This window comes from Haliaeetus leucocephalus, unplaced genomic scaffold (assembly GCF_000737465.1).
Source record: "Haliaeetus leucocephalus isolate CR32 unplaced genomic scaffold, Haliaeetus_leucocephalus-4.0 Scaffold1, whole genome shotgun sequence".
Classification (NCBI taxonomy): Eukaryota; Metazoa; Chordata; class Aves; order Accipitriformes; family Accipitridae; genus Haliaeetus; species Haliaeetus leucocephalus.
Window position 1 is genome coordinate 4,640,805 of NW_010972437.1, and position 21,389 is coordinate 4,662,193.

At 39.7% G+C, this 21,389-nt stretch overlaps 2 protein-coding genes across 12 annotated transcripts in view; both read left to right on the top strand.

Annotated features, from left to right (window-relative positions):
• CFLAR (CASP8 and FADD-like apoptosis regulator) overlaps positions 1-9,345 on the top strand; it is a 24,767-nt gene extending 15,422 nt beyond the window's left edge. For 8 of the 10 annotated variants that reach the window (XR_774194.1, XR_774195.1, XR_774193.1 and 5 more), the window contains 3 exons: positions 1,989-2,502; positions 3,445-3,829; positions 6,535-8,748. Coding sequence is in view for 1 of the 10 variants with exons in the window: in XM_010564768.1 (XP_010563070.1) it covers positions 1,989-2,502; positions 3,445-3,583 (653 nt within the window). In the remaining 9 variants the exon portion in view is untranslated. The other 2 variants (XR_774190.1, XM_010564768.1) reach the window with 2 other exon arrangements.
• Positions 9,346-9,898: 553 nt separating this feature from the next.
• CASP10 (caspase 10, apoptosis-related cysteine peptidase) lies at positions 9,899-20,589 on the top strand. 2 transcript variants are annotated; one of them, XM_010564746.1, is made up of 11 exons: positions 9,899-10,221; positions 10,458-10,645; positions 12,236-12,572; positions 12,716-12,815; positions 13,401-13,536; positions 14,321-14,409; positions 15,703-15,739; positions 16,925-17,013; positions 18,515-18,626; positions 19,392-19,896; positions 20,416-20,589. In XM_010564746.1, the coding sequence occupies exons 3-11, from the start codon at positions 12,259-12,261 to the stop codon at positions 20,576-20,578; spliced, it is 1,545 nt and encodes a 514-aa protein (XP_010563048.1). In that variant the 5' UTR covers positions 9,899-10,221; positions 10,458-10,645; positions 12,236-12,258; the 3' UTR covers positions 20,579-20,589. The 2 variants fall into 2 exon arrangements, with proteins under 2 accessions (XP_010563048.1, XP_010563039.1); XM_010564737.1 differs by lacking the exon at positions 10,458-10,645 and having other exon boundaries at positions 9,900-10,225; positions 12,239-12,572.
• Positions 20,590-21,389: the final 800 nt, after the last annotated feature.

The window sequence follows — 21,389 nt, forward strand, 5'->3', positions numbered from 1 at the left end:
TTAAGAGACTGTAGTTACCCCAAGATTTAATTTGAGAAAGATGAACCAGTAATAGATATGATAGGATGAAGGATTACAACAATTGAAAATGCGCAGCATAAACAATATGAATTCATCAGATGCTGGTACAATTGAAACCGAAATGCACCTTGCTGTTTTGTAAATAGAATCTTGCTGTTTTGTAAATAGCTGCTTTTGACTTTTCCATTTGGAAGCCAATACGTTGTAAACAATCGAGGGGAGAAAAGGGTAATTTTTTATGTAGCATGGAAATGCTCAAAAGTCAGTGGAGGTTTGTTGGGAGGTGATTACTGTTGAAGAAACAGATGTTTTCTGATCTCAGGTTGCAGCATGTAATGCTGTGTTTTGTCTTGCCTTAAAGTAAAATTGCTGTATCCAAAGCTTACCATGTATAATTTCTGATTCATTGTTAAACTAAGGTATCAGCTCTAAGTTTGTTTGGTTTAATTTTTTTTTGATTGTGACACTTAGAGTGTGTGTATGGTCTAAGGTGACACCAAGTTTTGTATCTTGCTGTGTATGCACACGTGATAGCGAGGTAAGTAAATTACAGGAAAAGCACTCTCGTTGCGGTAACTCTCGTTTTGTTATATACTGCTGCCCTCTAATGGATGAAGTGCTTCATGGAGTATATAACTGCCCAACGGTATTAATACTGAATCTTCCACCTGAATTTCGAGAGCATGTTTTATTGCCTAAAATAGAGGGACTTTTCCTTTCTATTTCCAAATAAAAAAATGTATGGAAAGTTTTTTTACTTATTTTACAAAATGTAATCAAACCAACAGAACTGGAATGAAACTCTATAGTTCCTGTTTATAACCTTGCTATAGTATAGAGTTTGTATCAACCCTGTATTTTGCTGAGGAAAGTTATGAGTTCTGTTCTGTGTTTTCACTGTGGGCTTTTTGAGGAGAACACTGCTTTGCTGCCAGTTACCTCTGAAATAGCCTCTGCTAAGTAGGGGTTGTTAAACTTTTGAAGCCAAGGAACATGCTAGCTTCCTGTGTCTGTAAGGCATTTTACATACACATGGCACTTGATATTTCCTGTCATATCAGAAACTGTGCATGGGCAATGTATATGTGGTTTATACTAAAGATAGGATGCTACAGGTATGAGTCATTGTAATAGCTTGTGGTTCTCTGAACATTTAAAAAATACCTGTGGTTTTAACCACCATGTATCTGGTTTCACTCCCATATTAATAAACATCCAAAGTAGTTATTCAGAGCATTGCACATTTTTTTGCAGCACAGGTTAACACAAACACAGTAAAGTTAAATCTTGATTTTTGGCTATCTACAGTTGTAATTTCTAACACATTTGAAAGGGTTCATTGTTCAGCTTTTTTTTTTCCCCTGAAAATGCCATTCTGTCAAAGACTCCAGTGTCCATTCTCCAACTGGAACTCATCACTTAAAGTCCATTTTATACAGTAGGAAGTATAAATGACTGCAGCAGGTTCCTTTGGGACTGATGAAAAGGAGCCTCTCTGTTTCCTGTGCAGTTCTGTATATCTATAATAACGATTCAAAGTAATTTTGACAAGTTAAAAGGTGAAACAGACTTCCCACGCTATCCAGATCAGTCCTTGCCATTTCAAGAATGTTCTGTGTGAAGCATTTTCTAATGTATCTTGCCTGATATTTTAAGTCTTAGGAACTTGGGATACTGGCTCTAAATGAAAGTATCCAAGTGTCTGTGGAATTTGGAACAGATCACATGCTAAATAATATATTGTGTCTTTGCTATCATGAAGTACATAACTCATATTAAAGACAACATGCATGTAGCACTGCAAGCATGTGATGTAGTGTGATCAACATCGTTCTCTGCATTTTTTAATTATTGTGATGAAATAAATGTCTTATTTCCAATAGTGAAATACTGTAAATACTGTAATTCAAGGTAGTTGAGACTGAGCCTTGATGTGCTGTGATTTAATTACATCTTGCTTTTTTCAGATGTGTTGGAAGAGACCTTCAGAGGCTTGGGCTATGACGTTCATTGTCACAGATATTTAAATATGAACACCATGAATCAAACATTACTTGAAGTTGCAAGGTTGCAGAAGCACAGAAATTTTGACAGCTTCATTTGCATATTGGTCAGCCGTGGAAGTCCTCAAAGCATCTTCTGTACAGACCATACCTTTTCTGGATTCCCTTTAGAACAAATAAAGAAATACTTTACAGCAGACTCATGTCCTGAACTCCTAGGAAAACCGAAGCTTTTTTTTATTCAAAGCTACATTGTGCCAGAAAGTGAGCAAGAATGTACTAGTCTGTTGGAAGTAGATGGGAATGATGAGAAAATTACTGCTAATGCAAAAATTCATTGGAAAATCACTATCCCCCAGGTAGCAGATATCTTCTGGAGTCAGTGCAAGGTGGATGTGTCTACACTAGAAAAATCTCCGAGTTCATCCTCATATTATCTGCGTTGTCTGGCTGAGCTACTCCGCAATCCTCATAAAAGGTAAATGAAAAAAAGAGGAAAAAATAACCCTTTTCCTATGACAGCCTGCTGTCCTAGAGAAAGAGAAACCTTAAGTTTCATCCTGTCTGGTCCTGAAAAGTGTCTTCATGCTGTGTCATAGGTTAAAAGACAAGTATAACTGATCCTGGAACGATGGCACAGGAAGGTAGTCTAAAGCAGGAGTGAGGTTTCTGATTCTGGAGAGTAAAGTTAAAGTGTGTTGGGGCTCGCAGAGTGAGAAGGGAAGAACCTGTCCTGGGTAATGTATGTCAGTGCTTTAAACAGGATTGGAAATCTTCCTTCTCCAAGATAACAAGAAACACACCAGGCTTCTGTCAAATTGAGGATTGCCTTTTATCATTAAGAAGGGCTCTGCTTGCAAATATAAGAAGTCAGTGCCTAAGTTCCAGGAGAAGGCAGTTGAGAGGAAAGGTTTTTGTCCTTTCTTTAGATCTAATTAACCCTCCACTCAGGGAGCTGCTAGATTGCCAATTTTTAATCTTGAATTCAAGCTATCAGAAAACTTCAGTCTATCTAAAGAGGTTATCAAAAGGAATCTGAGAAAAAATGAGGTATGTTTGGATATATAATTTACCAACAAAGGTTTTCTTTGCACAACTGATCTACCAGGGAGCTAGCAGCTGTTTTTCAAGGTAGTTGTGGGGTTGACATTTAGTACCCTTTTACAAATGCTAAAACCTTGTAATGAAATCACAGATCATCATGTCAGCATAACCATTATCACACCAGTGATTTGGGTTATAACAAATTGTCTCCAAAATGCATATTCAGCCTTGGGTTTTAGAGGTGTAGCTGCTGCAATAAAGACTGAAATTTGAAACTTTCTCCTTGCTGAATCTAAAGTTGTCTTCTCTCTTGTGGATGCTTAAATGGTGTCTTGCTTCATTCTCTAATAGAAAGCTTTTACTTTTGTTGCTGCAGGAAACTCTCTATATTAGATATCCATACGGAACTGAACAGAAAAGTCTATGAATGGAATAAGACCACTGACCCAAGCCAACAGTACTCACTTCTGCTTCAGCACACACTAAGGAAGAAACTTTTTCTTTCTCCCACTTAACTGGTGTTGAAAAGGACATGTCTGAAGTGGCTAATGAGAAACACTTACTATGATAGTTTCACACATACTTTTATTTTATGCATTGTTATTGCATGTATATCTAAAGTGCCTATTGCTTCCAAACCCAGCATTTTGGTGTGTTAAGGCACTAGATTTTACATTTTAATACAGAAGGCTCTGAAAGCTTGGATGAGAATGGCAGCTATCGTATAGCACTGCAACAGATCTTACAACCAAGTACAACAGGTAAACAGGGTGGAAAGATCTGTAAACTGTATAGCTGTTGGGTTTTCCAGGGTTTTGTGTTTTCATTGTTTCATTGGTTGTTTTTTAGCATACCTATTAGCAGTGCACCAATCTAGGTTCTTCTGTTGATGCTTAAAACAAATACAAGCCAGTGCAAACCACTGAAACTCACTGGGTACTTTTCCCAGCACCTAATAATGGAAAACGTGTCAGGAAAGAATGCCTACCCAGCAATGCTAGTTCTTCATTAATGAGTTCTGGCTTGCGTGCCTCCACAGACTAGCAAAACAGAAGGGGAGAGTTGGTCTTTCAAAGATTCCATCTGCCTGCTGCATTAGAGGTTGTGATTCACCCAGAACCCTGTGTCATCAGTACTGTCCACAGCACACAAAGGTTATATATTAATAAATGAGACAGTCTGCCATGTTTTGGGCTATGTTTTGCGCTGATGCAAAAATGAGGCTACATGTGGCAGGGCTTTGCAGTAATCTACCATGCAGTTAAAAAAATGAGGGATTTTGGCAGATGTTTTGTGGAAGCTGAAGCATGATTCACACTTCTTGTACCACGCGTAGTTGTAAAAGTACACTTTATCATATTTGAACCTAAATGTCGTGTAGCAGCCACTGGCTCTTAAGACTGGATTAAGTTAAGCACCCTACCCTCACTGCTTTTGTTTATGAAAAAGGAGATGTCTGTCTTAATTGATTTTTTTTTTTCAAGTTGCCCTTGTTCTTCTGAAAAAGACATGAGTGAAAATTGTCCTAAATACAGAAATTTTTCTCCAGTGGAGCAGATGCCTAACATGAAGAGTTCATTTAATCTCTTTGTTATATAGCAGTATAACCTGGACGAGTTGTACTGAAATTTATTGTCACTGAATTTATGGCATTCTCTTCCCTCCTAAAGTAGGCCACTTGCAAACTTCTAATACTCCTAATACAGTCCCCTGTCCAGGAAAAAAATTCAAGGCCTTGGCATGCTTTGCTTGATTTCTGGTGTAGTTACACCATACATCCTTCTGGCATGTGTTTCATGCAAGCAAAAAGGAAAGGGGTTTCTGCTAATACAGGGTATGCTAGTTCCTTGAGCAAATACACTGCAAAAAGATTTTTTGCTAGTGTAGCTGCATTTGATTTGAGCAAAAAGGTGTGCTTACATATATAACTTCACCAACAATGCTTTTCATTGTAGACCAAGTCTAACAGGCAGCTAGCCTTTTGATACTGTACATTGTATACTATCAGTATACATTAATATATTGATAATAATCAGGAGGGCTTGGCCATTAAACTTACTCTGGTAGCAGTGACTTCTTTTTATTCCTTGATACTATGTTGTACTTAGGTGTAGGCTTGACATCATTTTTATTAACTTTTTTTTTAAACCAGGCTTTCTTAAGTTTCATTCAGAAAAAAAAACAAATGAGTTTTCAAGTAGCTTCTGTAATTGAAAGTAAAAATCACTTTTATTTGGCAAAGAGTAGATACTGAAGTCTAAAAAGTGCTTATGAGTTCTTCCTTGTTATGTGATGTAGACCCAGTCTCTTCCTGGCTTAAGAGGTTCCTAAACTGGTGATTGATGAGGATTGTTAAGAATATTTGAAGAGGAGAAACCCACTGAATAAGTTTTACCTTACAGTCTTTTAACTATCCATATAAAATGTTAGGATTAAAATATATATTTATTTATATTAATGTACCATTTTGTATAATAGAAAAAGTACACTGTATATCATTGTGATTAAATCTTCACTCGTTATCTTTTCTTAAATTTTGTATTCAGTTTTATTTGCATGTTGACTCTAGATAGTTACATACACAGTTGTGGCAAGAAGAAATTTTTGCACAATTTAGAAAAATAATTCACCTGTATTGCAAGCATATGCATTCCATACTTTTCTCTTTCCACTTCATAAGCTATAGTGTCCTCTAATAAAATTATATGGAAACTTTTTAATAGCTTTGAATCGGGAAATGCAGCCCAACGTTTTATGTTAAACTGTGGGTACGTATGTTACTTGTGTTATTGTAATTTTATATAGGCACAGGCATAGGAGGAAAAATAGAAAATAATTTTTTGCAAAATTCAGACATTCTCTAAAAGCTTGTTCTTTATGAGCATTAAAATAAAAATACTAAATCCATTTTCATGATGTTATAGGTGCGGAAATAGATGTATCGTAGTGAGGCAGGGAGAGGGGGCAAGTCTTCCTTTCAGTTTACTGTTTTCTAAGAAAGGGCCTGTTGAACTTCTCTAGTGCCATATTGCTTCTGGCTTTAAAAATACTTTGTGTCTTAAAATTACTTTCATGTGTATTCCACACACTCAAGTAGAGAACTTACTGCATTGCATCAACAGAAGGGTCTGTATTATGTGTGATAGGTAATAAAAATAGCATTCATTTCTAACCCTGAATATTTAATAACTGACTATCTTACAGTAGAATAAAGCACAAGTGTAATTTTGAAACTCTACCTTGCTCATGTTTCATGGGGTAAGAGAAGGATTATAAAATGACAGATTTGGAATCTTAGAAGTTACTTCCTGTAGTGGTTGGTAAATGAAGCAAAGGTGAAAGAGATGTTTTCTGTGGTTGTAGAAATAAGATGTGGTTTCTAGTTATCATATATATATCTATGTGATGTTAATAAATGTGATTTCTTTCATAAATTAACTTAACTTTTTCCCATTTCCCTTACTAGCTTTTGCATGTGATGAGCACTTCTGCTGCCTTATAGACAACCAAAAGCAGGGAGAATGGAACCAAGAGGAGGCAGAGAGATGAGGGAAAGAAAGACGGAAATTTCAAACAGGAACAAGAAGGGGAATGGTAGGGAGAACCAAGAGAAGAACAAGTAGGGGAAAGAAGATTTGGAGGAGAAATACAGCATCAATATTGGAAGGAGAAAGAAGAAAACAGGAGAAAAGGGAGAAAGGAAGTAAGAATAATAGTGGCTATCCTTACAGGATCTAATGATGTGGTAGATTTTTGTGGGTTGGTTGTTTTGGGTTTTTTTCAGTAACGCTAAATACAACTATTTACTTAAAATATTAGGAATAGAATGTATTCTTTTTTTGATAGTTTTGTGACAATGTAGGTTTGGTTTGGGGGTTATGACGTGTACGTTTTCTTCACCTTAATGTATGACACAGTAAGTAAAGTCCATGTCCCCTTCCTTAAGAAATTACAAAGAAACACTGTTTTGAAAACTGTAGAGGCTCCTGTAAATACCTCTTGCAGTGAAAAAGGAAGAGAGTGTCTTTGTGTCTGGCTGCTTGGGTCGGAAGTGATGACAGCCCTCTAATGACCAAAGAATTGTGGGGACATTTAATATATTGTGCAGCATTCATGGATGTCAGATACTGATTTTCCACACTGATGTCTTGACCCTCCATAGATTCTTAAACCAGAGCAGTATTCATTTTGTAATCATTCATCTAAGCAGTATTTACTGCCTTGACACCTCTTTCAAGAGTGGCACGTGGGTAGATTGATTGCCTGTACTCACTGCATGGTGAAAAGCGGCACTGAAGTCAGAATTTATTAACATGCAGGAGTTTTGTGATGCCAGAAGTTGTCTGTCGCTTCTCCCATAGCTTTTTGTGTCCCTCTGTACATGTGATAGGGACTGTCTGTTGCTGCTGTACTATGCACCTAAAATTTGAGTCTGGAAAGTGACTGGATGCACGGCGTGGGCTGCATCAAATTGTACATGTATTGCAGATAGAGTGGTTGAATGATGTCAAACTTCCATAGAGTAGCCAAAAGAAAAGAGGGAAAAGAATTAATTCTGGATTCATCATGAGTTTAGGGTGTTAGCACAGGAACATAAAAAGTGACATGCTGGTGAAATTTCATGGTCACGGACTGCCAAAATGTCTAGTTTTCAGAACCTGCTGTTGAACAAGATAAAACAAGCCGCTCTTCTCTGCTCCTGTGTTGTCAGTGCTTGGAACAACGCTGTCAGACTCACTGCACCATGGCACTGAATTTCAGTTTTGCTTTCCAATAACTGAAATAGAAATTACTTGTACTTTTGTGTGTGCTGTATATATGGAAGAGGGAAAGGAGAACTGGCAGAATATAGATGATGCCTTTCAGTGGCTCGGAAGGCATACCCATGAGGCAGGAGATGGTGGTGTTTTGCACCAGACTTAAGTTGCATGATTTTTCTCAGCCACCTACATTGACATGACTGAGTCATAAATCCAGTTTACTTTGCACTGTTGCATACTTGTGTCTTACAATGATTGCCAACTCCTTATCCAGAAAAGAAGTTACATTCAAGAGGAACTTACAGTGCTAACAGTTGTAAATGAGCATGCCGTATGTCTGATCTCCCCTTTCAACTCTGTGTAAGAAGTAACAGTGACTCCTGTTCCTGTTACAGGTACCTGAGTCAGAGAAGCTTTTTATGACAGTTTCTGAGAGTTGTTTTCTGATATCCAGAGTTTTTTATTTCTGACATGCAGGATGATGTTGCTGAGAAGAAGCTGCCATCTGCGTGGATGATCTGCTCTGTATCTGTGTTCCACTTAAAACTGTATCTCCTGTACTGAATTATTTGACAGCTTTTCTGTGGCTGTTTTGGAGAATGTCTTTTTTTTTCAGCTTCTGTATTAGAAGCAATAAGACATTGCAAGTCTTTTCAGAATTCTAGTTTTGTGGATTGTGTCTTCCTGTACATGCCATATTTTAAAATTTGTGTTACTCTGAGAGTGTGTTGTTAGTGTTTTGTAGAAACATGGTAAGAAATGTGATTTGAATTGGTGCCATCACTAAAATAGCATCATTATTTAGTAAAATTGGTGCTGTTACTACTACTACTAAATTACTATTACTGCTAAATTCTAAATGCTAGATTTCAAGCTGATTTTCTGAAGAAAATATCTGCATGCAGTCCGATTAATTGTCCCGGTTTCCCTCTAGACCACAGAATAACTTTTGAAATTCTTGGTCGACTCATCTTGCAGACCTCTACAAGACCTTGTTAAATTCAGCAGTGAAGTTCTACAGCTCTGTTTAAAGTGAGCTGGCTCAACAAAGGACAGCGAGCCTTTTAGTTTCAACAGGTAACGTGGCCATTGTTTGTGTGTTGGACAAGCAGCTCTTCGGCATGAGCAAGGAGACTCTTCCCATTCTGGCTCCACGGACCCCAGGGCGTGGGGGGGGATATAGGTGTTACTGGAGATACTGCAAACCCTGAGCAGCCTGCACTGGGCAGGGCCTGCTCACCTTCCTCCTTCTCCCCTTACTGCAGCAGGGGTGTGGAGGGGACAGACCCCCATAAAACGGCATTGAAGCCCTCTCCCACAAGCAGTACTCCGAAGCTTCTCGTGGGTGAAAAAAATCTGCCACAAGTGTTCGAGGTTTTTTTGTAGTGTAGCCTGCTTTAAAATGACTTGACAGCAAAAGCGAAGAGCGTCGCCGGTCACTTCGTGTGTTTCGTCGTGGAAGTGTTGTCGCTCGTTTTTTTCTATCTAGTGAAGTTCCTCGGCCGGGGGGGACGGGTAGGAGGTTCAGAAGCCCTGAGGCCGAGTGCTGGGCGGGCCCCGGCCCGGGCTCGGCCGGAGGGGAAGGGCGGCTCCGCGCCACCGCTGCCCGGCGCTCGGCCGATCCCCGCGGGGCGCCGCCGCGCTTCGTAGGAGCCCGCCCGCGCCTTGGCAGCGGCGGCGTCGCGCTCCGCGGAGGTGCCCCCAACTCCTTCCCCTAGATCGACTTTGTCCCGCTTTCCGCCCCCGCTGCTGGGGATGCCGCCTCCTTCCTGCACGGCCTCCGGCTGGCAGCGCGGCCGTTCCCGGCTTCGGCATCCCCGCAGGGAGGCCCGGCGTCGTGACTCAGCAGTTGGGCACGCACCGCCGGCTTGCGGCTGACGGGAAAATAAAGCGGGAAGCGCTGAGCGCCGCCCCCGGAGCAGCTGCCGGGAGAGGCGACGGGGTCGGAATTCATGTAAGGTAAGAAGGCAGGGTCTGAACTGGAGAGGGAACGAAGGGTTTAGCTCCCGAGTCCGGAGCCTACAGCCCGCTCTTTCCTTCCTGTATTGTGCAGCTGGTTCCGGGCTGCCCGCGGGGCCGGAGGTGAACGCTGCCTTTGCTTGTGGCGCTGTAGGCTGAGCCTCGGTGTTCCCTTGTGCTCCGTGGTTTTGTATTATTCTGAAATCTTTCAGTCTGGTAGTGCCCCAGTCAGTAAAACCTTAATGGAAAAAATAGTAATCTGTTAATCCTCGTTTCTTGTTTTATGTGCTTTTCCTTCTCTGAGAGTTTATGGCAAAACATAACATTAGAGGCGCTGATCCATCACTTTTCCGTGAGTCGATGTTCTGCCTGCTAGTGTCCTGCTAGCTGTAGCTGTAAACGTTAGCGTGAGCCGCGGCAAACCTGTGGAGCAGGTAGGTCCTGGGCCGCGTGTGTGGTAGGCTGGGTGTTTAGCACCATCTTGTTTTACTGGAATAGGGATTATTTGCTCCTTTTCCTTCTTTGCCTTAGGACTCTGGGTTTTTACCATGACGTTTAATAAATGGCCTGTAAAATGCTTGAAGTAGTAGAGCGTTCTAAAAACACCGTAGCAGTAAGCCGAGCAGTGGATGAGCAGGCAGTGAGCCGGCAGTATTTCCTTTCATTGCAGTGCTGGGAGAGAGGGCCAGCCCAGCCTGCCCACAGTACAGAGGTGGGGAAGAGAGTTTCCAGACAGCTGACAAATGCAGCACGCGTTGAGAGGTCTTGAGTGTATTTCAAACTCAAGCAGGAAATCTTCGGAATGAAAAAAGCTTTCCAAGAATGGCAGCAACACAGACTTGAAAACTATTTTAAAGGTAGATGAAGGAATTTGTGCTGGATTTTGCTTCAGTTTGATTTGCTTATGAAATGACAACGTACACCTGGTGTACACACAACTTGCGCGTGTTCTCTCAAAGCCATGAATTTTCAACTCATTTAGTTGAAGTCATTTGCTCTAAATTCTGAATTGTCATAATTCAGTTTGAACCTGGATTATACAGACTTGTTAGGTTAGGCAGGAATCAGTTTAACTTAATTTATTCTTCTAAATTTAGTTGATTAAAGCATCTAGATAGGATTTTAAAGTAGCTTTTAGCTAAATGAATTTAAAGTCTGAGTTACTGTGAAGTGATATAATTTCTGTGTGTAGATAGATAACTGGCTGAGATCTGAACCTTTTTGATAGCTTAAGTGAGGAGGATGTCACAACACATGGGATTTCCTATGAGGAGATAAGGAATGTGAAGAACAGTTATTGAGCTATGGGAGAGCAAGTTTGAATACAGGAAGAAGCAATCTGACTTTCTTTTTTGCACAGGCTCTGACTTGTGACTTAGGGACAGAACACGATTCAGGATTCCTGGGTTCTGTCAAACATAATTTCCTAACTGGGCATCTGGACTTGGGGATTACATTTTCTATCTGCCACTGAACACAAAAATGCAACAGTCTCTGTGCCCCCACATGCTATGATATCCTCTCTGGTTCATCTGCTGAGCTGTCCTCCCAGATGCTTCAAAGGCTTCAGATTCAGAGGTCCTGTCCCTACTCTGCTTCCCTGATTTTTTCTTGCGCTCCCTTATGTAGAAAGCTTTGCTGCTTCCAGCTGCTTTAACAAAAGATGAAAGACCTACCTGCCCATTTGGGCAGAAAACACTGAAGCACCTTTTTACCTATATAACCTTCCACCGGCAGAAAAAGAACTGCCTGGGCTACACAGAAGTTGGTGTAGGAAGGGTGATTAGTCTCTGTTAAACTTCGGTAAAATTGAGTTGCTTGCACAGAGCTTATTTAGACTGAACGCTATTACATTTGGTTGACATTTACTTGTAAGGGAGGCTTTAGGGGTTTCCTGTGCCAAATGTGAAATACAGCCTGGTAGCAAGATATGACTGGGGGTGGGTGGATATTTCATAGCTTCATTCAGCTTGGGTGTCAGGCTTGTAACAGAGGAACACCTACCTACTACAGCTACAGAAGAATGAGCCCTCGGACTGCAGATCAAGGAATGTGTGTGAACCACTGTTCTCTCTCCACTGAAAGTTGTAGTAAGTTATTGCAGGAACTATTCCCACCTACAAACAGTGGATAGAAGCAGAGAGCTGAATGTGGAAGATGTTTGAAAGAAATAGAAGAACTTAAGGACCTCCTGAAGTCATCTAGCCCAGTTTTCTGCTCAGAGCAGGCCTAACTTCAAATTTAGACTGGGTTGTTCAGAGCTTCTGTGAAATCTGGTCTTTGTTGTAGTCTTGTGTTTGGAGAAGGAAGTAAGTTTCAAATTTAAAAGGAAACTTATCTTCTGCAGAGAATTAAGGGCTTCCAAACAGCTGTTGCATGAAATCTTGTTACAAGCATTGGTTGTATTGAAGATTCAGGTGTTACTAGTGTTTGCTTTCTACTTTCCGGCAGAGTCTGTTGGTTCCAGCAACATGGAGGCTGATGTCAGCTTGAAGTTCCGTCAGCAGCTTCTGCTCATTGATGAAAATCTGGTGGCTGAAGATGTAGCAGCTTTAAAATTTCTCTGTACTGACTTGCTCCCCTTCAGAAAACTAGAAAGCGTGAAGTCAGCAGTGGACATCTTTCAGCTTCTCATGGCTGAAGAATATCTGAATGAGGAAGATACTTTCCTACTAGCTGAACTCTTATATAGAATTAAATGTCACTCCTTGCTCAAGAAACTTGGTTATACCAAGGAGAAAGTGCAAGAATGTCTGCATGAGAAGGCAAGGGTATCTCCATACAGGTAAGTTTGCAGTGGGATTCTCTTCTCTCCATTACTGCCATCTATGCCATACTATTTCCCTTTCCATTTTTTAATTCTCAGATTGCTTTTCGTTTTTGCACTGTCTTCTGTTCTGCTTGTATCTTACTGGATCTCTGTTACAGGCAGATGCTGTATGAATTGTCAGAAAACATTACCAATGAGATGTTGAAGGATATTGTATTCCTCCTGCAAAACTGTCTTCCAAAGCGACGGATACCTCTTGTATGTGAGGAGAGAGCCAAATGTGTATATGGTGGGAAGGGAAGAAGGGGTAGGAGGGGAATAGGAGGAAAAGCGTGAAGAGAAAAGTATTTGGCAGAATAGGGGATAATCTGCAACTAGGCTGGTCAGTATTTATGGGATTAGCAAGGAGGAAGCTGTTGACAGGTAAGCGTGGAATTTGGTGCTTTGTGCCAAGGTCAATCACTGACAGTCCATAGTCTTGCATTAGATCATAAAAGGGTGACAAATCAAATCTTTGCCCTGCTTGAGCCATGTGCTAAGGAGATTGATGTCCATGTATTGTTGGTACCGTTTCACAGCAATAAAGCCTTCTCGAAGCCAAGAGTCATTAATATGGTTTGGGTGGATCTGTTTAAACAAGACCATACCAAATAATAACAGAACCAGTAGCTTTCCATGGAGCATAATTTCACCTCCCACAGTGATGTAAAATTGACTGTTTGGACTTTGTTGGTAGGAAGAAAAGCAGATAATAATGTGATTGTTTGAGGCAGACAAGGTTGAGGCAGGTTTTGAAGTCTAAGGAACAATAACTATATTTTACTTTTTCCTTTTGGCTGTCAGTCTGCTCTGGAATTGCTGATTTTATTGGAAAAACAGGGCCTTTTAACTGAAAACAATGTACAGTTGCTGGAGGAAGTCTGTATGAATGTTTCACCTGATCTCCTGGAAACAGTAAACTGCTACAAAAGGGCAAAAGGTGAGAAATTCGGAGTCAGGGAGTAGGTGTGCTAAAACGCAGGAAGCACTAGAAGGATCTGGGCAACTGAACCTTGGGGTCCTCTGTGTGCATTGCTGGAACAGGAGCTAGAGTGGGATTGCTCATCTTCACACACAGATTTGGCATAACAGTTCCTGTCTTGCATTACTTCCTAGCTGAATTCCAGCAGGGACATGCTGGAATATCTGAGGCCACACAGAGCAGTCCAGCACATACAGAACAGGCTGGGAAACTGAAATTCTACTTATAGTTATGTCACGCTTCTCCATTTCCCCATCATTGAGATGATGATGACTGTCTGTAAAAGGCACTTTGTGATTTATGAATGTACACTACAACAAAGCAGTTGCCTGCTAGTAAGCTGGGAAGGCAAAGTGTGTGTGCATGTGTGTCTGATACGTGGTAGGCTTTGTTAATAAATGTGTGTTTCACATTATCAGGGAGTTATACTGCAGTTTGTAGTATTCGTTCATTTAACGTCCTGTGGAGTGACTATAAGCATACTGGGAAGTTCTATTTCCATTTATTTAAGCACTGGGGAACAAATTCTGGGAAGTACAAAGCTACATCTCCCCAGTAGGTGCAAGGGCACTCAGCGTTTCACGAGTTCCATTCCCCCATGCTTTCTGAGTGTGTTTCAAAGTTGCTTTCTATTTTAATGTATCTTCCAGTAAGTATAGATCTGCATTTGCCTAATGTGCAGATTCATACTGGTTTAACTAAAAGGCACTTGGCTTCTCTCACTTTGTCTCTTTCTGCTTAGTGTCTTTCCCTCAGCAGGAGAACACTCTGCCCGTCAAGGAATCTTCACTGTCTCACACTGGAGACTTCAGAGTATTCACTTCCCCACAGGTACACTGGAGTACATACTGCCAACCTGGGTTTTAGTGGTTTGGGGGGGCTGGGTTTTTTTCTTGCCTTTATTTTGAAACCATACTGGCTGTGAGATTTTTCACTAAATCTTCTTACTTGGTTTTGGAAGGGAACAAGCGTATTTATTCAACACGTAAGAAATACAGCTGCATATAGTACCAAACAGTGGACGTCAAAAATACTACTGTCAGTCATATGGAATTGGGGAAAAAATTAATGTTAGGAAGAGAGATGAGAGAGAGAAAAAGCTAGACACGTTCCTTATAGAGAATGGGTTAGTCAGTTGGTACTGATTTTTAAAGTTTCGGCTGATCAACACTGAACTATCTCTAAAGGCTAACATTGTATTTTGATTATCTGTTCAAACTGCTGCTGCTAAAGGAGGTGGTCCCATGTCCTCAATGTACCTGTCCTTCATCAGTTAAACCCCTTCTGCAGCTGCATGATGAATCAGATTGGGAAACTTATCAGGGCTAGAACTGATCTCTTTTTGGGGGGAGAGGAAGGGAGGGAGTTTTAACCCAGTTCTGAATGAGGAAAACCAGTGATCTTTCTAAGGATACTTCCCAAAAGTGAAGTTCTAGTAGACAAGAGCTGAGGAAAATGAGCTATTTAGTATCAGAAGGGTATGCATTACTGCTGGTTTGAGCTATATTTGCTCTACATGTGCAGAGGGTTTGGGGAAGCCTTCATGCATGGCACTTGGCACAGTAAGAAAATGAATGTAGTTTTATTAAGAAAACATGAATTTAAAATAATTTGAAAAACAGACTAAGAGACTGTTTCCATAATCCTGATGATCATGTTTCATTTTTCTTTAAAATGATGAGAGGTTGTACACTTTTTCCATGCTGTATAATAAATCATTGACACTTACTGCTAGAAGATATGTCTTAGGCGGTACTAGAATCACTAGTTATAACGATTTATACTCAAATAATTGACTATCCAAGAGAATTGATGCTTTGTTTATAGTGACCACCTACCCCTGTAGTGAGAGGATCATTTGGAAGTGAAAGAAAATTCGTTGCTGTTTCCCTTTATCCTTAAGAGAAAATATAGTTGTTTCCAGCTCTGTGAGATTTGCTGTAAGTAGGGAAGTCTTTTGTAATTTCATTATTAAATGCTTTGCTGCTCTTAGAAATTCAGTATTTTTACTATTCACTACTTAAAGAGCTTTGTGTTAAGCATATTTTGCTAAAATCACTATGAAAACTTATTATATATAATAATGATTTTTTAACATGGTATTCCCCCCACTCAAAAAAACAGGAGACCTCAATCAAATCTGTTGGTTCTAATATCAATGGTAAGTATTTCTGAAAATATGTTTCATTTTTATTACCTTTATGTTTGATGATGCATTCCTTTACTTTCTCTGGGAAATTTCTAGCATTTCATTTAATGCAACAACACACTTAGCCTTGCTGTCTTCTTGGAAGGGTCTTTTGCTTTCTGCACAAATAGATTTGAAGGATTTCTGTTCTTATATAAAAGAAACAAGAGAAAATTGGCAAATCCTGTGTACATTGTCAGTCATTTGCTAGAGACTAACTAATGTGCTTTCTGGGAAGTGAAATAAGGGCTGGTCTGATTAGAAGCAAAAAGGTGATTTCTTTCCTGAAAACAAAATAACAAGTTTTCTGTTTAAATAACCCTGGGAGGACAAGAGAATGAGACACTATGACTGTTTATAAAGCTGAGATGCTAGGGTTTTGGGTGCAGATTTTACCTCTGACTTCTTTTGCCATATGGATTGTTATGTTTAAGAGCCTGAGAGTGTTGCATGGTAGAGATGGATGTTTTGAATGCATTAAATAGTGTATGATTTGTACAAAAGAAGACAAGTGTTTTAAGACATTCAGAAGGAGAAGTAAATAAAGCAGCAATAAATAAAGTTACATTTTGGATCAGATCTCTTAAAAGATTCTGTACAAATAACAGTGCGTAGTTTGCATCCATCTTTGTGACTCCAAATTCAAATAGACCAGTTGCAAAGTATAGCAGTACAACATCTATCAGCTCTTTTCTACTTTCAAGCTCTGTCAATGCAGCCTTGCTCTGAAAGTCAGTCAGAGTTGTTGGTGATTCAGGAACAAAAAAAAAAGTCTGTAATGGGAGCTTCAGTGGTAACATTGCAGATCCTTCTTACAATACAGTTTATTTCTAAACTGATTTCCAAATGAAAAATTCATTTGAATGTCTCAGGTAGAATCTGTCCTTGTACCGTGGACATCTTTGTTCCGCAATACCAATACAAATGGAAACCTTGCCTTTGTCACAAAAATATATATAATAAAAATTACTGGCGACATGTTCAGAATAGATCCTTTGAACATGACAGTGCTATCTCATACAGAGGATTCATTCTTTTCAATGAAACAATATTTCAAATACAAAAAGTGCTGTATTGTAGCTAAACTCCTTTTTGATACATCCACCAATATTGGATTTCTCTTCATAAATATCTATGCTGTTTGGGTTTTTTTCCTAGATAACAAAGCAGCTAATCTTACACAAGGCTTCTCTGATATGAACCTGGAGCTGCCTGGAGAATTCAGCAATGTAGAAAATGAATCCAAGGTTTGAGACAATCTCTTAAATCCTTCTTTTTGAGTACCTGGGTATGTGAGGTCTTCATCCCCGTGATGACATTTATCGTGCAAGGACATATGAGATGTCTGTGTGTCTCACGAAGTTTTTTGAGTTGTCTGATCAACTGGAACATTTCAGAGAATATTTTAACCTCAGAGGCCAGACACTTACCCATATTGAAAGGTGTGGTGGAGGCAAAACAGGCATAATACCTTTGACGTTATCCACACATCAGTGCATCTGCTTATCTTTGTGATACAGGCAAAACGTTTGACATTTTCTTAAGTTGTGCATTCTGGAGATAGCAGCAAAACGTGCAAGACACGGAGACAAACATGTCTTCACAGTTCTCTTTCTGGATCTGGCTTAGACAAAGCTTCAGGGCATCTTGAAATTAAAAGCAATAAGGGGTAACATGCAAAGACCTTGTGAGAAGGATAAAAGAAGGCAAGAGTTTTTAGTGAGCTGTTGCAGGCATGTAACAATCTTCCTCAATAAACCAGAGGTCTTGATACAGGAGGAAAGATCCCTTTTGTGAGATCCTTCTTAGAAGCCTTATGTGCACTCTTTAACCTTGTACAGCAGTGTAACCACAGAATTCTCCCTCTGGATTTTTCCTTCTGATGAGCATGGATATTGAGGGAGCCAGTTGCTGCATTTGTTTATAGCTATTTAATTTCTTGAAGTTCTGTGCTATAATATATCTCTTCATCACCTGATGTTCAGACTGCTGTAGCAAAAGTACTTGCTGCTGTTTAAGGAGCTTGGAGTGCTGCCTTCATTTTGTTCCACTAAAATGTACAAAAGCAGGTGTGTTGCTCTCTCTAGTGAGCAGAAAGGAATTGGAGTGGTGGGAGTTTTTTATTTCAACCTGAGGTTGGACTTGAAGAGATGGTACTTGGAAGTTTTGGTGACTTTTCAGTTTTTAAAACGTTCTTTCTTAACAGTGGGAGGTAACTTTTAAGTCTTAGCAAAACTGGTAGTGTGGTAGGTTTATGCACTTCTGAGATCTCTGTTCTGCTTGCATCCCTTTCCAGTGGATCAGTATGAGCTACATGCTCCAGGTATTCATCACTACTCTTGAAAAAAACAACTCAGATGTCTAATATCCTATAGTTCCAACTGTGAACCCTCTGCCATCTGAAGTTAAAATATTGTCGTGATATTCGAAACAGTTGAGGACTTCTGTCCCCATCACCAATTCATATTGCGGAGTTTGGCTGCTGAATCCTCCCTTTTGCACACAGATGACCAACTCAGCTGCTAAACCCTTCCTCTACAGCTTGATAGTATGGTGACAGAGTGTGCTTGAGGCTTCACCCATGTCTTTTCACACAAGAAGGCACCATTGAGTTCCAGCTTTTCGAAAGTAACCCACCATCTTAGGTGCCTCTCATTTTTGGATGCTGGTTTTCAGACATGTTAAGGAAATACGACTAAGTTGAATAAATTCATTGAGGCCGTAAGCTTTTTTCCTCTCTTTCTACAGAAGATGACAAGCTACAAAATGGATGGACCACACAGAGGATTTTGTCTTGTTATTAATAATGTTAACTTCGATAAGTCTCTTCAGGAGAGGAAGGGTTCTTGCAAAGATGCTGGTAAGTTAATGAAATGAGATTTTTGGAGGATTAGTCTCTCTGTTTCACCATCTGAATTGATTGTCCACTATTGCTCTGTATTTTATTGTCTATATTTCAGTTAGTAAATATTCTTAAAGAGTAAAATGTTTGATATGTGTTACATTATGTTATTTGTGTATCCTTGGGGAGGAAGGGTTAAAGGATGAGTAACCACTGAGTTTCTGATGCAGGTGGATCATTCTAGAATCATATTAAGAATCTCTTTTTGCTTAACCTTTATCTATAGCTATAATAAAGAACTAAAACTAAACTAAGCCATCATTCTCCGTAATGTAATGCAAAATTCCATAATCAAGTAACACTGTGCATACTTATTTTCTTCTGTTCATTCTACTTACCTCTTGTGTATGAAGCTCTTATAGTCAAAACTGCAACTGGAAAATAATGATGTGAGGAAGGTTTTGAAAGATCTAATCTGAAACTGGGGGGGGATATTCCTCATATTTTCAAGTGTCATTTGTGAGCTCACTTAGTATGTCATTATACATTGCAAAATGTCATTGTATGTTCTGAAACTTGTCTAGAACAATCCAGGAACTCTGTGAGAGCTGATGCCATCTTTTTTTATTCCAGTTAACCTTTAGTTGATAACTAGTAAAAGGATGAATCTGCAGAAGTGTCAGGGTGTAAGGTCTTTCTCGGTTCAGATTAGCTTGCATAGTGACTTCATAAAATGGTTTTCTGTTGCCTCAATTTTTCCTTTTATCTTTCTTATAATTACAGGGGAACTGGAACGAGTATTCACATGGCTTGGTCTGGATGTCAGGACTTACACAGATCTGACGTCTCAGGAGATTAAAGATCTCATGCGAACTTGGCAGCGTTTGCAAGATCACAAAGACAGGGACTGTTTTATATGTTGTATTCTATCTCATGGAGAGTCAGGAGCGATCTATGGGAAGGACGAGGAACTTGTGTCAATCCGCATGATCATGTCCCACTTCACTGCCAAACAATGTCCACAGCTGGCTGAAAAACCCAAACTCTTCTTTATCCAAGCATGCCAGGGTAAAGAGATACAGTGTCCTGTCTATGTTGAAGCTGATGCACGAATTCCTGATTTGTCTTCCATGCAACAGAGCATTTCTCCTTCTGAAAGTATTCCTGAAGAGGCTGATTTCCTCCTAGGCATGGCCACAATTGACGGATATGTCTCTTTCCGGCACATTCAACAGGGTGCTTGGTATATTCAGGCCCTGTGCAGCAAGCTACAGTTGTTGGTCCCAAGGTAAATAATTTGCTTAGCTCTTCATGAAAAAATGGGAGGAACTTCCCCTTTTTTTTTCTCCAAAGGCAAATTCACACAAGAACACTAACCCGTGTTTTGAGGTGGACAAAATTAGTTAAGCTGATGATTTGCTTGCTTGCCACTGATAAATTTACATTAACACTGCTAGTACCTTAGAGATAATGTGAAGAAAATGAAGTTTACTGTAAAAATCTCAAAACTTCCCATTATATTCTTTAAGGCAGAGCCATCTGTTTCTTGATTGGATTTAGATAAAAAATATTTTATTCCATTATTTTTCTTTACTGGTTGAATCAAGTAAGACAGAGTAAGAAAAGGTCTTTTCTTTTAATATGACTCAAATGAGAACAGAAGAGGAGAAAGTTGGAGAAAAGGATGTGGGTTTTGTGTTTTAAATGTTTGTACGGTGTCTTCTAGATGATCTGGGAGGTGTTAAATGGAGTGCTATCTGCTCATTAATAAGTAATTTTTTTATTTTTGCTCTCCTTCTGACCGTAGGGGTGAAGATATTTTGTCGATTCTTACAGAAGTTAATGAAGACGTGGGGAGACGTGTTGACCGCTTGGGGACAAAGAAGCAGATGCCCCAACCAGCATATACCTTAAGAAGAAAATTTATATTCCCAATACCTAGAGACCCTCCTCCTTCACAGCAACATTGAGGCTTTTAAAATACATCCTTTTATCAGCCCACCTCATTTAAATGCAATTCACCACACGACCTGTTTTAAAGCAGTTACCCAGAGTCCTGAGGAACTGTTAGCTTCAAGGCAAGGCCTCAAAATTTTTTGCCAAACGAACTGTGAAACTGGAGGAGATGCAATTAAAGCAATCCATGTGCCAGCTATTTACATCATCTATATATTCAGAGTTATCAGGGTTGGGGGAAGCATGCTTCTATCATGTTAAACGTTTTTGTACCTGCACAGACCACAGATATAAAAGTGTTTTTCTGATGATATAAGGATTGCATGTAGCCTTCCATATCTAAACCAGGATTGTTAATGGTCTGGTTTAGGCTCATCAAGTTTTATTTTGCAGGCTAACAATTTTAAATCCTGCCTCTAAATCCACTAGCTATGTTCACAGAGAAAGACAAAGGTGGGAATGGAAGAGGAGAAAGCTTAAGTAGTAAGTGGAAAAGGATTTCTTCCAGCTCTAATTTAAATTATATTTAACTTAATGGAGAACCAGTTAACTGTTGAAATCAGTAATTTGTTCCACAGTGCACACTGATACCGTCTAATGGTTAACATAAACCTCCTGTACAATGAGGTCTTTCCAAAACTGAGTAGAGCCAAAATGCTGTGTAGTATTCCCTCTGTGAAACCTTGTGAACTGTCATTTCCCCATCACTTCTGGGAAGAAAGGGTAGAAGATTTGCACGCTATGAGATATGCATTCAGGAGTCTATCTGTATAGGTTTATCAGATTGATTAACTTTGTAAGCATTAAATTTTCTGATTATCGTTT

What these genes read in the sequence shown, in the direction of transcription:
- CASP10 (XM_010564746.1), top strand. Translation starts at nt 12,259, where the DNA reads ATGGAGGCTGATGTCAGCTTGAAGTTCCGTCAGCAGCTTCTGCTCATT. An exon ending in GCAAGGGTATCTCCATACAG is followed by an intron (nt 12,573 to 12,715) that starts GTAAGTTTGCAG and finishes TCTCTGTTACAG; the next exon opens with GCAGATGCTGTATGAATTGT. An exon ending in TGTTGGTTCTAATATCAATG is followed by an intron (nt 15,740 to 16,924) that starts GTAAGTATTTCT and finishes TTTTTTTCCTAG; the next exon opens with ATAACAAAGCAGCTAATCTT.